Genomic DNA, 14,472 nt, shown 5'->3' with positions numbered 1-14,472 from the left:
TCAATTCAATTCAAATTGATATATTCCAATTTCTATTTGAAATCTGTCTGATATGACTACCATATACAGAGTGTGGCTTTAAATCAGCAGAATTTTATATTTTTCAGCATCATTAATCTCCTTTCTAGAAATTCTAAAAATAATAGCACGGAAAACCAGTTTAAAAGCAAAGCATTTCTATAATTGGGATTCATTCGTTCGTTACGGATAACTCTTTTTATTTATTTAGGCATGTTAGAATTGTAGTATCGATTTCTAACTCGGTAGGCTGATTCCTGTGACAGTTAGATACGATATAGCAACTCCAAAAATGTTATAAGAAAGTCCGTAGGTAAAAGAATTTGATATGATACAGTTATATCATTCATTTATTTTTTTGATAATGATTACTAGGATGACAAGGTACGATATTATACGCAAATCATCACTAAAATAATTTAATCAAAATTTCAGTTTCTCATTAAACAGTATTCTGTATTTATTCAATTTTACAACAAATTTACATGACTTTAATATAGACTTTTAATATATACTCTGTTTATTTTCGTTTTGAGACTCTAAAATATTTAATATTCGTGTGTCCTGTTGTCTGATAGTTTTTTAGCTCCGCTTTTATGTTGGCATCCTTGTTTTGGATATAAATTAGTATTTTATAAATGGGAATAACATAGGTAATCAAGTTTGTTTGATGAAGTGAACAGCATGACTTTAGTCACGCTTTGACTTACTAGCACCCTCAATCAAGTACAGAGTAGTCTCTGAAGTTGAATCTTTATAGCTGTCACAATTTTCAAATAATACAAGACCTTCAGACAAATCTTGATTATCAAAAGGAAGTTAAATGCCTTTTTGCAGTTTTTAATCAGAAATAGGTTTAGTTTAATGTAAAATATCAAAGATTTAGTGAATTCCCGCCCACTCATCTATTGCTTTGCCGCTTCATCTGTGTATATATAAAATCTTTTAAATATTGTAAAATCTAAAATTCTTGTTAAATATACAAAATCGTTCATTTCAGTGTTTCAGCATGTTAAACAAGGACGAATACATCAATAATTTGTGTAATATCATAAAAAAAGATATTAAAAATATAGTCTGATGAATTTTATTGTCAACACGGTTTGAGCGAAAATTATTATTATCATTAGTAAACTAAAAATAGATTTGCACCCTCACGGTTTTAATACATATAAAAAAGATACTTTAACAACATAATTTTATATACTTTTTCAAACTGTCATTATTCTTGAAGGATTAAGGAATCAACCAGGATGACTTATAGAGTAGCATCGCTAATAAAAAAGCGAAAACTAATTGTTATTTAATTGATTGATTATAAATTCAAAATATATGGTTATACCTATGCGGTTCTGCAAATTGTTAAAAAGGGTTAGGCTTCCGAAAAAAAGTATAAATAATTTGCTGGGTTTACCCTCTAACCCTGATTCCATTTTTATAAAAGGCAATATGTATGAGCATTCCTTATTTTAAAAAGATTTAACTGAGGTTAAAGACCAAAAAAAATTTTCAAATTATTATATTTCAAAATATAAATTAATAATTCTAAATTCATTTTTCTTCTTCAATAATTCAAACCTTAAATGTAACAGGATGTCCCTATACATGCCTATCTAAAGCTTTTTATAGGTCCAGGAATCCCTTCCCAGGTTATTTGTTTTAAAACTTTTTCTTTTTTTTATAACTAAAATTGAAAGTGGAGGATCGAAATGCCCCTCCATCAATCAAGTTTCACTAGAGCCTCTCTGGGCGAAGCCGCTAGAAATAAAAAAATAACATGAATAATTGAAAAGATCTGTTATTTAGTTTACATGCTGTTTGTTTAGATGTTGTTGTTGTTTTATAGGTTCAGAAGGATTTTACAGAATTATTTATGAATCTAGAAATATATATTCAATATTGTTGACTTTATGCATTGAAAGTTTAGGTAAGAGAATGTGCAGTGATGTAAATAAATTTTATTTTGTTATCTAAATGTTGAAAAAAAATGTAGTCTTTCATTTCTATTATTACTATTAATATTTGTAGGATCAAGTTTCGCGATTAGTACAAAACATACACATACATGTCAGTAAAAAGGTGTTAAGCCCAAAGATTTTTTTTAAATAGCGCGGCTACTTATTCAGTTTATCTGTCTGTCCGTCGATCTGTCCACGATATTCATCCAGCTGAAATTTTAGTGAAAATTTCTTCTACCAATGAGCGTCCAGTATCTACTTTATCCCTAGGTCTGTCAAATACTTATTTTAAGTATTTACATATGTAAGTTTTCGTGATTTACTCTGATTCATCGAGTATTCTCTCTCTTTTTTGTTGTTGTTGACAATTGAACATCTGCTCTGTAACCTACTTTGTCCGTTTGTCAATCCAATATGATTTTTTTGTGGTTCGCTATTTATGGATGTTGACACCCTCTTTTATTCTTGAGCTATTTAGAATATGACTGGACATAATGTTAAATTTGAGAAAGGAGTTTTTGATTGAAGGAAAAGTGGGTGGAAAACATTGTTTATTCAAATTAAATTTTTCTATACAAAATGTTTTTTTACTTAGTAAGGAGAAAAAAACAAAGATATTATTTGTCAAAAAAAGAGAAGAATCAAGCATTTATAAACTTTTATCGATAAAGAAAAAAAATTATTTCATCCCAAACTTGGTTTCGAATCTTTCAAACTTTTTGATTGTTGTGTCAAATTTGATCCCTTTGAAGAAAAGACACCAAGGGCGTGCATACAATATTGGTTAGGGGAGAAGAACACAATAATTTATTAACCTAACCTTTAGATTAAAAAAAAGCAACTCCCCATCCCCCACACTCTGAGAGATTTCTACCGTAGACATGTGGGATGGGGTGAAGTCTTCCTTATTGAAATTGGAAAGGCCGCCTTTACCTTTTTTATCTCCAGATGAAATACACCCCCTGGCAAAATACTATAAACAATACAGCTTTAACCTTACCTTCCAACCCCTCCCTCTAGGTCTAAAAAAAATATAATTTGTTGTGGGTCACCCTGAAACCACATTGAAAAACACCCCTAAATAAAGTTAATTGCTAGAACATCACATTTTATATTATGGTAAATTCCCTAACCTTTTCCTTAAAATATAAAAAGAAAAAGACATGCAACATTAATTAATTTGCACACACAAAAATTTCACAATAAAAGAAAGCAAACTTTGGAACAAACATTAAATGAAGGCTCAGCTGTCGCAAATAATCTGCGATAAAAGCTTTGTTTAGATACTATTCATACTATTATTAGAAACTTCTAATGACTTTTAATCGGCTTTGGAATTGAATGTTTAAAATGTTAGTCTTTAGTAGCGACGAACAACATGCCTTACGACTGTGGCTACAGTTTTTCATGTATTGAATGAACGTTAAAGTCACGGAAGCATATTGTCAATAAAAAGTGCGACTTATTACGAAGGCTCTAATTCCCTACTTTAGCTTTTCCATATTTTTTTGTAATTAAACTTAAATTTTTGTTAGAAAAGAATTTAAAAAAATCAAATTCTTATCTTGTTTTTATCCGACTATGAAAGGTTAAAGTTAAAAGTTGAGACAGAGTAGGCAAAGAAGCCTTCACCACACACCTCGATTAAACTTGTTTTAGGTTTTTAGTAGAGATATTTTAAAAGTATTTGCTCTTATTCTTTTAACCAATATATATTCAATTATTGGGTGATAGAAAACATTTTTTTTCTTTTTATCTAATAGATTAGTGGCTATGGTCATATGTAATTTGTAACAATTTCTATGATTTCTTTTGTTACAGATTTAAACCAGCAGTTATTACAGAAAAAGAGAGGCGGTTTTTACTATGGAAATATTTGGGGAACTGATTGCTTTTAAAAAGATGACAAAAAATCAAGAACTTTAGAGATGTGATATTGTAAGAACTATATTTTTACCCTTCAGCACCTATTCTTTGCTTTATTCAACTGTGCCTACAGGCCTCTGCAACAATTGAAATCCGATAACTGGATTAACTCAAAATAATTTTCTTTTGGGAATATCATTTTATAGAAAATTTGTGTAGAAGAGGATTGATACAGTTATATCTTTCAAATATATTATATTCTGTCTTGAGAAAGATTAGGGGAAATTTATACCTTCAATATTTTAATATTCTATCATAACTTTTGCTTCTCAAACTATTTCAAGTAGGTTGAAGAAAAATGAATGTTTATGAATAGTTTTCAAATAAAATATTTAATTGTTTTTAAAAATTATAAAATTCTCCTCATGAAAATTTTAAGACTGCAAAATATTTTTAAGGGATCTTCCTACAGGAATCGCAAAATGAAAAATGAAATCCACACATCTTTTTTTTCGGGCTCTTACTCAGACGGTTCTAGGCATTGTCTGCTAAATGTTTCAATTTTTAACTTGTCTATTAGAAATTTAAACGTCATTTTAGCTACTTTGAATTTATATTAAGGGGCCGTTTTCATAACTGAATGGGAAAAGGTAGACTAAAATATAGTTTGAAAGGTATATCTAATTATTTGAACTTTACTTATGTTATACTATCAAACATTCTTGTTATCAGCATAACTACTTTATAACTAATATTTGTCCTTACGGCATTTAGTTACTCTGAATCAATTTAAAATCATTGATTGAATAAGAAATATTTAACTAAGCTTTTTATATTGCCTATAAAAAATACGTCATACTGGCCTACCATACTAGTCAATTAAATGTATATTGGCCTGCCATTGATAGTCTGTGAATTGGTCTATTATTGGTAATTTGTATTGTATTACGTCATTTTCTAAATGCACTATACAGAGCTTCATATTTAACCAATTTTATAGAACTGGATTCCTTTCATCTTAAATGTTGTTAGTCTAATGTGGTTGCGCTACTTATGAACATGTTTATCCTTGTTGATTAACAACTATCTTACCTGGCCTCCTTGCCAGAAACTGCCCACACCACACTCGTGTTCATACTAGGGCCCTCATCTGAAATGATTGTATAGTTTAGCTAAAATGCCAGAAATTGACAATAAGAATAGCAAAGGTATTTTTCTTTATTCGTTACTTGGCCGATGTAATTGTGCTTTCCATAGAATATTTAATTAGGTCTAATGTTAGTTTTAGCTTAGCTCATAATCAAGTCTATTAGTGGTTAAGGGCGTAGCCACCAAAGTAGAACATTGTTAAACTATTGTAAAGTAATAGAGAGATAATTATGATAGAAAGTTATTTATACTTGTATGTACATTAGACCTACTCATTTTCTGTATCTAGAAATAAGGACTAAAATTATGCCTATGTTCTCAACTAAGCAATTTGCATATTGTAATATTTTCGTTTTCTGCATATGCATGTAAGAGAGTGTACAAGAAAAGTGTAGGATTATACCCCCCCCCCCCCTACCCCCTCCATGGATCAAGGGAGTTGTGTATACCATCCCCTTAAAATCTCACACACTCCAGTAAAATCTATGCGCACACCTTTCCTTACAGGTCTATTAAATAAGGAAATAGGTTTACTCGTATTTCATTTTTAGTAGCGAAGCTACTCTATAATTTGAAATGTCCGTCTGTATGTCTGAAACGTTTTGGGGGAAACGTGATTTTCTCAGCTCCTACAAAAGATAGAAGGCTGAAATTTTTTGTCAACATTCCCATCATTAAGGAGCATAATTAAGTATAAAACATCGTTGGCGGTCGGACTACTTTTAAGCAGCTTTTTAGTCGCTTTTAATTTTCAAAACTGATTTTATTGGTTCCTTTAAATGAGAGAAGGCTGAAACTTCTTGTTAACATTTCCATCAATATGGAGCATAATTATGTAGTAAACATCAATAGCGGTTGGACTGCTTTTAAGCAGCTTTTTGGCCGCTTTTATTTTTCAAAACTGATTTGGTCGGCACCTGTAATAGAGAGAATGCTGAAACTTCTTGTCAACAATCTAATTGATATGAAGCATTATTAAGTATAAAACATTAATAGCGGTCAGACTGCTTTTAAGCCGCTTTTATTTTTCAAAACTGATTTGCTCGGCTCCTGTAAAAGATATAAGGCTGAAACTTCTTGTCAACATTCCTATCAATATGGAGCATAATTAAGTATGAAACATCAATAGCGGTCGGACTGCTTTTAAGCAGCTTAGAGCCGCTTTTATTTTTTAAAACTGATTTTCTCGGATCCTGTAAAAGATAGAAGGCTGAAACTTCCTGTCAACATTCCCAGCAATATGAAGCATAATTAAGTATTCATCATCAATAGCGGCCAGACTGCTTCTAAACAGCTCTTTGACCGCTTTTACTTTTTGCAACAGATTTTCTCGGCTCCTACAAAAAAAAATACACTACTGAAACTTGCCAATATTACTGACTTTATGCCCCATACTTAGGTATGAAAAATCTTTGGTAGTCTGATTGCTTTTAAGCTGCTTTTCTGTTTAAAACTTTCAGATATAAACCTTAATTTTTCACAGTTTCATGATTTTAAGTCTTTGCATATTTATTTGCATATATATCTCTTTCTCTTTGTTATGGAAACAGTTAATCAGCTCTATAAATTACTTTGTCTGTTTGTCTTTTTTATTATAGTTTTGTGCTTCGCTACTTATGGATGTTGTCATCCTTGTTTCATTTAATTCTTATAATCATAATTCATGAAGTATATGAGTCTTATGATATATGAGTCCAGATAATGCAAATATTAACTTTATATACTCAGAACAGCTTAAGAATTGAAAAAAAATATCCCAAAGTTAACATGTCTAATTTACATATAATGACATGTGTCCAATATACCTTAATTAAAAACTCCTCACACATACTTTCTCAACTACTATTATATTGTTAGTAATAATTTAGTCAATATTTTCCAAAATGTTCCAAAAATACACATCAAACATAAAAGCAAAAATATATATTAGCCGGCTTAGGTCTAGTAATTATTGGTTCATGATTTAATTCTATATTAAGAATTTTAATTCTATAAATACGACTGTATAATGTGTCCACTGTCCAACAAAATTATCATTAACCTAGGGAATCTTTTAATCATTACGTAGCAGAATCAGATTCATATGGAAAACCTTTCTTGAACCGTGGGTCCGTGACGTGATAAAAAATCAAATTAAGCCTCAACTATAAAATTAATAAAGATAGGTTCCTTTTTTTAGTGAACACAGGACAAGCAAAACCGGAATTAAAAATGTAGTTTTACATATTCGTGACTTTGGACAAATGTCTCTAAAAACAGACTTCTTTTTTAAATTAAAGGTTTTATTAAAGTCACATTAAGTGGCTTTGGCCAACAAAAAGCTTTTCTTTATAACTGCTTATCAATGACATTAACATTCCCTCGAAAACATTGGTAGCTTTAATATATTAAGAAAATCTTGAGATAACATAACATAACATTTATTTAACTTTAGCATGGGTAAATACTAAATACGATGCTGTGAGTATTGGTGCAAAAAATGGGGACAAATTTTAAATTGATTTGACGGGGCTGTTTATTTACGTCACAAGTGAAGGGAAAGAAAAGGGAAGGAGGAAAGAAACCCCCTAGAAAAGAGATGGGGGTATGACGTCACACGCCAAAACAATTTGAAATTTGTCCCCATTTTTTGCACCAATACTCACAGCATCACTAAATACATATAATGAAATAATAATTATTAACTGTAACACAAAAGTAAGGAATTACAAAATCAACTACGACCGTACAAATGCGTAATCCCTAATTTTTTTTTTAACGTGTTAATACTTAGAGATGTAGATAGTTGTTGGTAAAAGCTTTTAGATTAAATTTATCTGATAAAAATTGGATAAGGATTTATTTTACTGCCACTGACCGTTCCTTCTCTGAGAAACTTTTATACAGAACATATACGATGAGACAGACAAGCCTCTATTGTATAATGTATAGAAAATAGCAAGTCATTACCTGAAAACGTTTGAGACTCAGAAAAAGACCCAAAGTTTGCGAGGAGCAGGATAAAAACTGGATATAAAGTGACTTCCCGCATCATTTTGATTACATCACAGTTAGGAGATACCAATACCATACTATATGTACATTTTAGTTTTATTTCTGAAATAAAAATAGTTTAAGTTACTACCTATGCTTTTTTTATTCCTTTAATTTTTTTGTATCGGTGCTACTCCATAACCAGGGTCTAAATCTGGAAAGTTTTAGGTAGCTTCATAAAGTTTTGCATCTTTTTTTATTTTGCACTGTGATATGCTACCAATATTGTAGTTTAACAGTAAAATTATTTTCAATCTTTCTTTATTTTTTTTAGCAACTTTGGCTTTTATTTCAAGATCCTTCGGTACAGACAGCAGACAAAGACATACATACATACTATAGACATCCTGTTACTTTTGTATAAGGATATACATATTTTAACAAATTAAGGACTTTTCCGCTACTATTTTTTTATACTAGTAACTAGACTCTACTGGCACTTGAAGGGAAGGGGGTGGGGTTGTCGACCCTACGCTTACATTTTTTTCAGAGGGATTTTTTCTATGTGCGATTTCTATTAAAAGGGTGGAAGTACCCTCACTCAAAATAGTTAAACACCTTCCATGGATTAATAAGAAGAGGTTGTAGAAGAGCTAAGCTCCTGAAAATTATTTTATAATTTATCTAGCAGCAGCTAGATATATTGTTAAGGTCCTCTCCGTTGGTTTAGAAAAAAAACTTTTGTCCTAGTTTAGAGAATATAAAATTGAAACTGCGGAATTAACTTGACAAACTTTGTAATGTCTAAATTGGAATACAGGTTTAGTAGCAGAGCCAGCTATCTATCCGATAGACAATTTTATATTACACTTTTTTTAAAAGCAAACCTTTTCTACATTGTCCGCAACAAAAATTCAAAATTCTTATCGTTAAATATGCATGGGGATTCCCGTTACTATGGGGTAAGATTTTTTAATTGTAGCAACTCTGCAATTATTACTTCATTACACCATGTCGACATTTTTTCATATTTCAGCAGTGGCATATAAAAAAATGATAATAGCCTTAACTTATGTACACCAGAGGTATTATTACATAATTCCTTTGATTAAATTATACAAACTTTTAAGTACAGTCATATTTTTAGAGATATGAAAAGACACCTTAAGTAAATTTTAGAATTATTTTTCCTAAAATAGTAACTTTTAGAATCACAAATTACTTTTTTAAAAATTATTTATAATTGATACGAAGACAAACTTAAAAGTAGGATTGTTAAATAAACAGGAGGGTTGAAATTTTTATTTGTTGCAATACCAAAACAGTGGCTTTTCACGTTTTTCAAAATAATCGTAGGGCATCGAAAACATATATGTGGTGGATACAATTCTGAAAAATTAATAACAATTCATAAAAAGAAATGGTTTTTTATGGCCGTTTAAAGGAGCAGGACGCTGAAGGTACCGAGTATCTCTGGTGCCAAGTATATCTTTTAGCGGCTCTATTCTGAATTCTTGGTATTTTTTAGGCACAAAAATGTGTCTAATTGCCTAGATTTTTAGACCCCAGAATATTTTGATCCAAAATTTATAAAATTAATTGTAACTTTATATTTAACATTACTTTCTAAATATTTTGAGGAGAATTAAGTTTTTCCTTTTATCAAGAGTTGCGAAATATTGTATGTTAAATTTTGTTTTGTGACGTTATTCTTTGTTAGGTTTTACATTCTCCTACATTCATTTCGAGGAAAGCATCACTAATCAGACAGACAAACAAACATTACCTAACATAAGGTGTTTGCACTTTCATAATAAACTGGTTAAACAATTTAGGTAATCTCTAATGGTAAGAGCTATGCGATACGGATGGACGGATTGGTGGTTAAGTTGAGGAGTAGCTGCGCACAAAATATTGTTACCAAAAATATTGAAAGGTATAAACATAATTGTCTATAAACTTGTTGCAAAATCGCGTAATACAGGATTCTGGTTATGGACATACTTACTTTTTTAGGATTGGATTATAGAGATGCTTTGCTTAAACTTTGGTACCTGGTTGTCCTGGGAATCATTGTTACAAAAATGAGATGAGTAGTATAATCTTATCATGCAACAAATATTTTTGTCAAAAAAGTTAAAAATAAGCATTTTAAAATAAACTTACTAACTTTCTGGTAACTGTTATAGAATTGCTACGCTAACTGTTGCAAAAATCATCATCCAAAGTTTTAAATCGATATGACAATTCTAACGTGCGTGAATTTAAGAAAATTTAACAGTGACGAACGGACGGACGGACATACAGACCCTAATACTAGAAAAGATTCGCATTTTAAAAAGTATACGACTTCATGGCACAGGAAAAATATACATATGGAGTAGCTAGCTTCACAAATGAATTTTTTAGTGATCTTATTATGATATTAAAGACCTAACAATCGTGTAGCGATAGGTATATCTACATATTTTCATATAATTCCAGCTTAATTTTATATATAGTTTGTAACATGTTGTAATATCCGTATTACATAACATAATAATCACTTTTAATCCTATTAAAGAAAACATACATTTACATCAACATCAGATAACGTAATTCAATTATCATTAGAAACAAATTAAAGGAACAATTCTATACATTAGAAGCGCAGCAATATTTCAAAAAGAACAAGGTTGACAACTTATATTAAACCAATAATGCTGATCAAATCAAGCAGTAAGAAATTTTAACATTTACACTTATACATAGAGTGTCAGATATAAAAAAAAGAATTTAATTTAGAAGTCTTAACAAATATTCTTTTTATCCGCCGCAAATACTTACAATTTTAAGACTTGGTTATAGAAATGTTTCGCTTATAACGTTTATGTGTCATTTTAAATAAATATGTTGGAAAAATAAATCACGTAAAAAGTCATTTTGAAAAAGCAAACAAATAATTAATGGACTTGCAATGATTGTAGAGTTTCTACACTTTCTAAATTTTACCTTGTTGTTACAAGATTACCATGCAAATTATTAGGTCGATTCTAACTCAGTAATTAGTGCTATCCGTTACTAGCGTGCAGATGTACTGACCGACCTATTTCTATAATTACTTTGCTTAAAGAATAGTTTTGAAGTTTTTATATTTTGTTCTATAATTTTGCTATTTTGTATTGTCCAGTTAGTATCAGGTGTTTATGGATAGGGCTATGAATGATATATCAATCTATAAAGTTAAAACACATTTTAAGTAAGATATTTTGCTTTGTGTAATTCATAAATGTTTGGGAGGTGATGACTTCGAATCTCATAATTAAAGACGTTAAATGGATCCTAGTGCTGCTATGTCAGAAGCACGACAGTAATAGCAGAGGGAATGCATTGTGTCTAAAACAGGCACAAATCATTACTATGAACAGTTAGGACTTTCAGACAAATATCGTGCAATCTAAGTGTTGGTTGTTGTATAACCTAAATAGTTCCGTAGGTGTTTGGGCATAATTAGAAAGATTGGCATCCCTTAGTCATCCTTGGTTTTTAGACCTGACGTTATAGTGTCATCGCCCATTTCAGGTAATTGACAGGTAAAAAAAATATCTGCAAAAAGTTTTAGTTTGAACATATATAAGCCAGACTGAATTATGATTTTAATTAGAAAAGCGATTAAAGCAATAGTAGTCGAAATATAATGGATCTTTAACAGGCCCAAATCAATACCAAGCAAAGTTAGAACTCCAAGACCAAGAACCTGGCGTTAGTGTCTTGGATATCAGCCTCGCTCCTACAAGGGTTGTGTTGTAGGTTAATTTTCTAGCGACTGTCCTCTGCCTCCCTGAGTTATGGTGCACTTATTTATCTTTTCCTTCAAACATTTCTGCTTTATTTTGACCAAACCAATCTGAGGGAATGTCAGTTCAATTCTAACTTGTTGTTTTTACAACAAAAATGAAACAAGGTCCGCAATTCCCCCCGACCGAGATAGAAAGAAATTGGCATTAGAAATTCAATCAACCCTGTAGGATGGAGCTTGCTTGGGGGGAAATAGGAAATGAAAATTTATAAAAAAAAATACAGAGGGAAAATCTGTTTTTAATAATTTGTTATTACATACATTTTTATTAAATCTTCTAACGTTGGTTTCCCCTTTCTAATATTTGTATGCTTTGAAAATAGAATATCTATAAACATGAAAAAGAGTTTATGGTTTAAAGCAAAATATCTTGGAAATGGCTAAACTGCTATGTATAAATTCGGGAGTTTCTAGGCTTTTGTCTTGCCTCATAACACAGCTCCTAAAAGCTATGGGCAAAGAATCTAGTCTTGATATATAATATGTAAATTAATTTCTATATTTAGCTTTAAATTTATGAAAAATTACATTAAATCTCAAATATCCAATTAAATAATTTAGTTTCTCAAGTATCCCTAACATAAAATTGTAAAGTATATACTATGTATGTTAATTTGTACAATGAAAAGATATAATTCAATGTTAAAGCCAATTTTTCTCGTGTTTATTGGGACTTTATGTCTTACTTGTCTCGTCTTCATTTCTAAATTTTTTTTATTTTGAGAGGCCCCCCTAGCACTGTCTAACTTTCTAACTAGTAACATTTTAATGTAACCATGATAGCACTAGAAGAAAAAAAGTAAGTGGTAGATAAGGGTTTTTATAATTAATCTTCATTTCTTTTATTCAAAGAGAAAAAATGTACAGAAACATAAATCATTTCAAAAGATTTTATTTTAACTAACGTAAAAGAGCCTAAACAACTCTTTCATGTATTTCATCGCTCTTGTTTTTAAAAGCGAAGCTTTTGTATAATTAGGATCCGTCCGTCCGTCCGAGATAGATAGCTTTTTTCGTTAATTTAGGCATGTTAGAGTAGTCCTACCGATTTCAAACTTTGCATGGTCATTCCTGTAGAAGTTTGGTACGATTTAGAAAGCGTAGCAACTCTATAATCATCACCAGAATGTCCATACGTTCATTTTAGACATGTTGATTTTTTTACTTTTTTAACAACAAATTTTTATGTGATCTAATTTCGACTCTTATATTTTTATATTCTGATTACTCAGTTCTGACACTATACAAGTGCTAATGTCCGTTTGTCCTACCGTTTCATTGCTTCGCTTTTATGGATGTTGTCATCCTTGTTTTTTCTTAATTTTACAGATTTTCATGTTTCTATTTTATAATGAAAGGCCCAAATCTTTCTGAACAGTTTTATTTTATTTTAAAACAAATATAGATTTTACCCTCGAGACGGTTTCAGTAGCGAAGGTGCTCTTTGACTTAGATTATCTGCAATTTCACTAGTCCTCATATCGGTATTTGGGTTATCGTAGAAGTTCCAGCTTTCTGTGACCATAGAACATTTATGTCACGTTGTCCTTTGTTTCTAAAATTAATACCAGTAACTTGGATGACAACATTCGTAAGTAGTGAAGCACAGAAAAACGATTAAAGTGAGTTGTGGAACATATGTTCAGTAGTCATAAAAAGTAATAGAAAGAGAGTATATGATTATCAAACAGTAGGGAATGATAGCGTAGTTATGCTACTAAATACAAAGCTAATTTTAAAGTAGGTTCGCTACTAAAATGGGGACTTTAATTTTTTTTACTATTCCAATGCTTAGTTCTTTTTCTGGGATTTACTAATTTCTAAAAATTTCATTCTTGTTTATTAATATTATCTAATGAGCTTTGTTTCATCTGGAAAAAATCATTTTATCATAAAAATTATAATTTAATGTTGGATTTGAGATGAAAAGGATAAAACTAAGTTTAGTTCAGCAAGAGTTTTACTCTTAGGAAACTTGTAAATAAAATACATTAACATTTGTCTAGTTCAGATCTTCACAGAAAAGTTATTATTGTCTCAAATATAATAAGGATAAAAACAAGGGTAATGAGATAAATAAAACATTCGTCTAAAAAATACTGTATCATGGCAATTATTATACTTTTTTCTGAGTTTTGTTTTTGATGGTTTGTATATGTTTCAGAATTGATTAATAGTAAAAAACCTAATAATGAACCACAATATGAAAAAATATATGTATATTTAATATTTAAGGAAAAATGCGTCATTAAAAGCTTTTATACTTTTATACTGCATGAAATAAACAATTTTCTATCAAGTTTTGCATTATGGGGTACTTTCAGACATCATATTTGACTATAATTATAACTAATAAAATTTTAAAGTACTTTTTCTGCAATATTAACAGAATACTGTACCTAAAAATTATCAACAATAATTGAACATTGACGATACAAAATAAATCTTACTATTCATATCTACCTTATAAGTTTGTTTTGTTAAAAATCTAATTTAAAACGAAAATGAAAAATAAATAGGTATTAACAATAAATTTTAAATCAGTAAATTTTTATATTCACATAAAATACGGCAGTTAACAACAATTGCCTTACTGAAGTCAAACTTGAATCACATTTTATGGTAAACTATTAAACAATGTCATTTTTTGGAAATCATGTATTCTAACTT

At 30.1% G+C, this 14,472-nt stretch overlaps 1 protein-coding gene across 1 annotated transcript in view; it reads right to left on the bottom strand.

Annotated features, from left to right (window-relative positions):
* Positions 1 to 8,083, bottom strand: part of LOC145316553 (neural cell adhesion molecule 2-like) — a 28,171-nt gene extending 20,088 nt beyond the window's left edge. The window contains exons 1-2 of the mRNA XM_080157127.1: positions 7,941 to 8,083; positions 4,935 to 4,992 (exon numbers count right to left, since the gene is read on the bottom strand). Of these exons, the coding sequence (XP_080013253.1) occupies positions 4,935 to 4,992; positions 7,941 to 8,061 (179 nt within the window). The 5' untranslated portion in view covers positions 8,062 to 8,083. The remainder of the gene's footprint in view (positions 1 to 4,934; positions 4,993 to 7,940) is intronic.
* Between the last annotated feature and the right edge of the window lie 6,389 nt (positions 8,084 to 14,472).

The sequence above is a fragment of the Acartia tonsa genome, chromosome 4, assembly GCF_053477335.1.
Source record: "Acartia tonsa isolate MP-2025a chromosome 4, ASM5347733v1, whole genome shotgun sequence".
Lineage (NCBI taxonomy): Eukaryota > Metazoa > Arthropoda > Copepoda > Calanoida > Acartiidae > Acartia > Acartia tonsa.
Note: the sequence above shows the minus strand (reverse complement) of the source record. Positions and strands in the feature narration are given on the sequence as shown.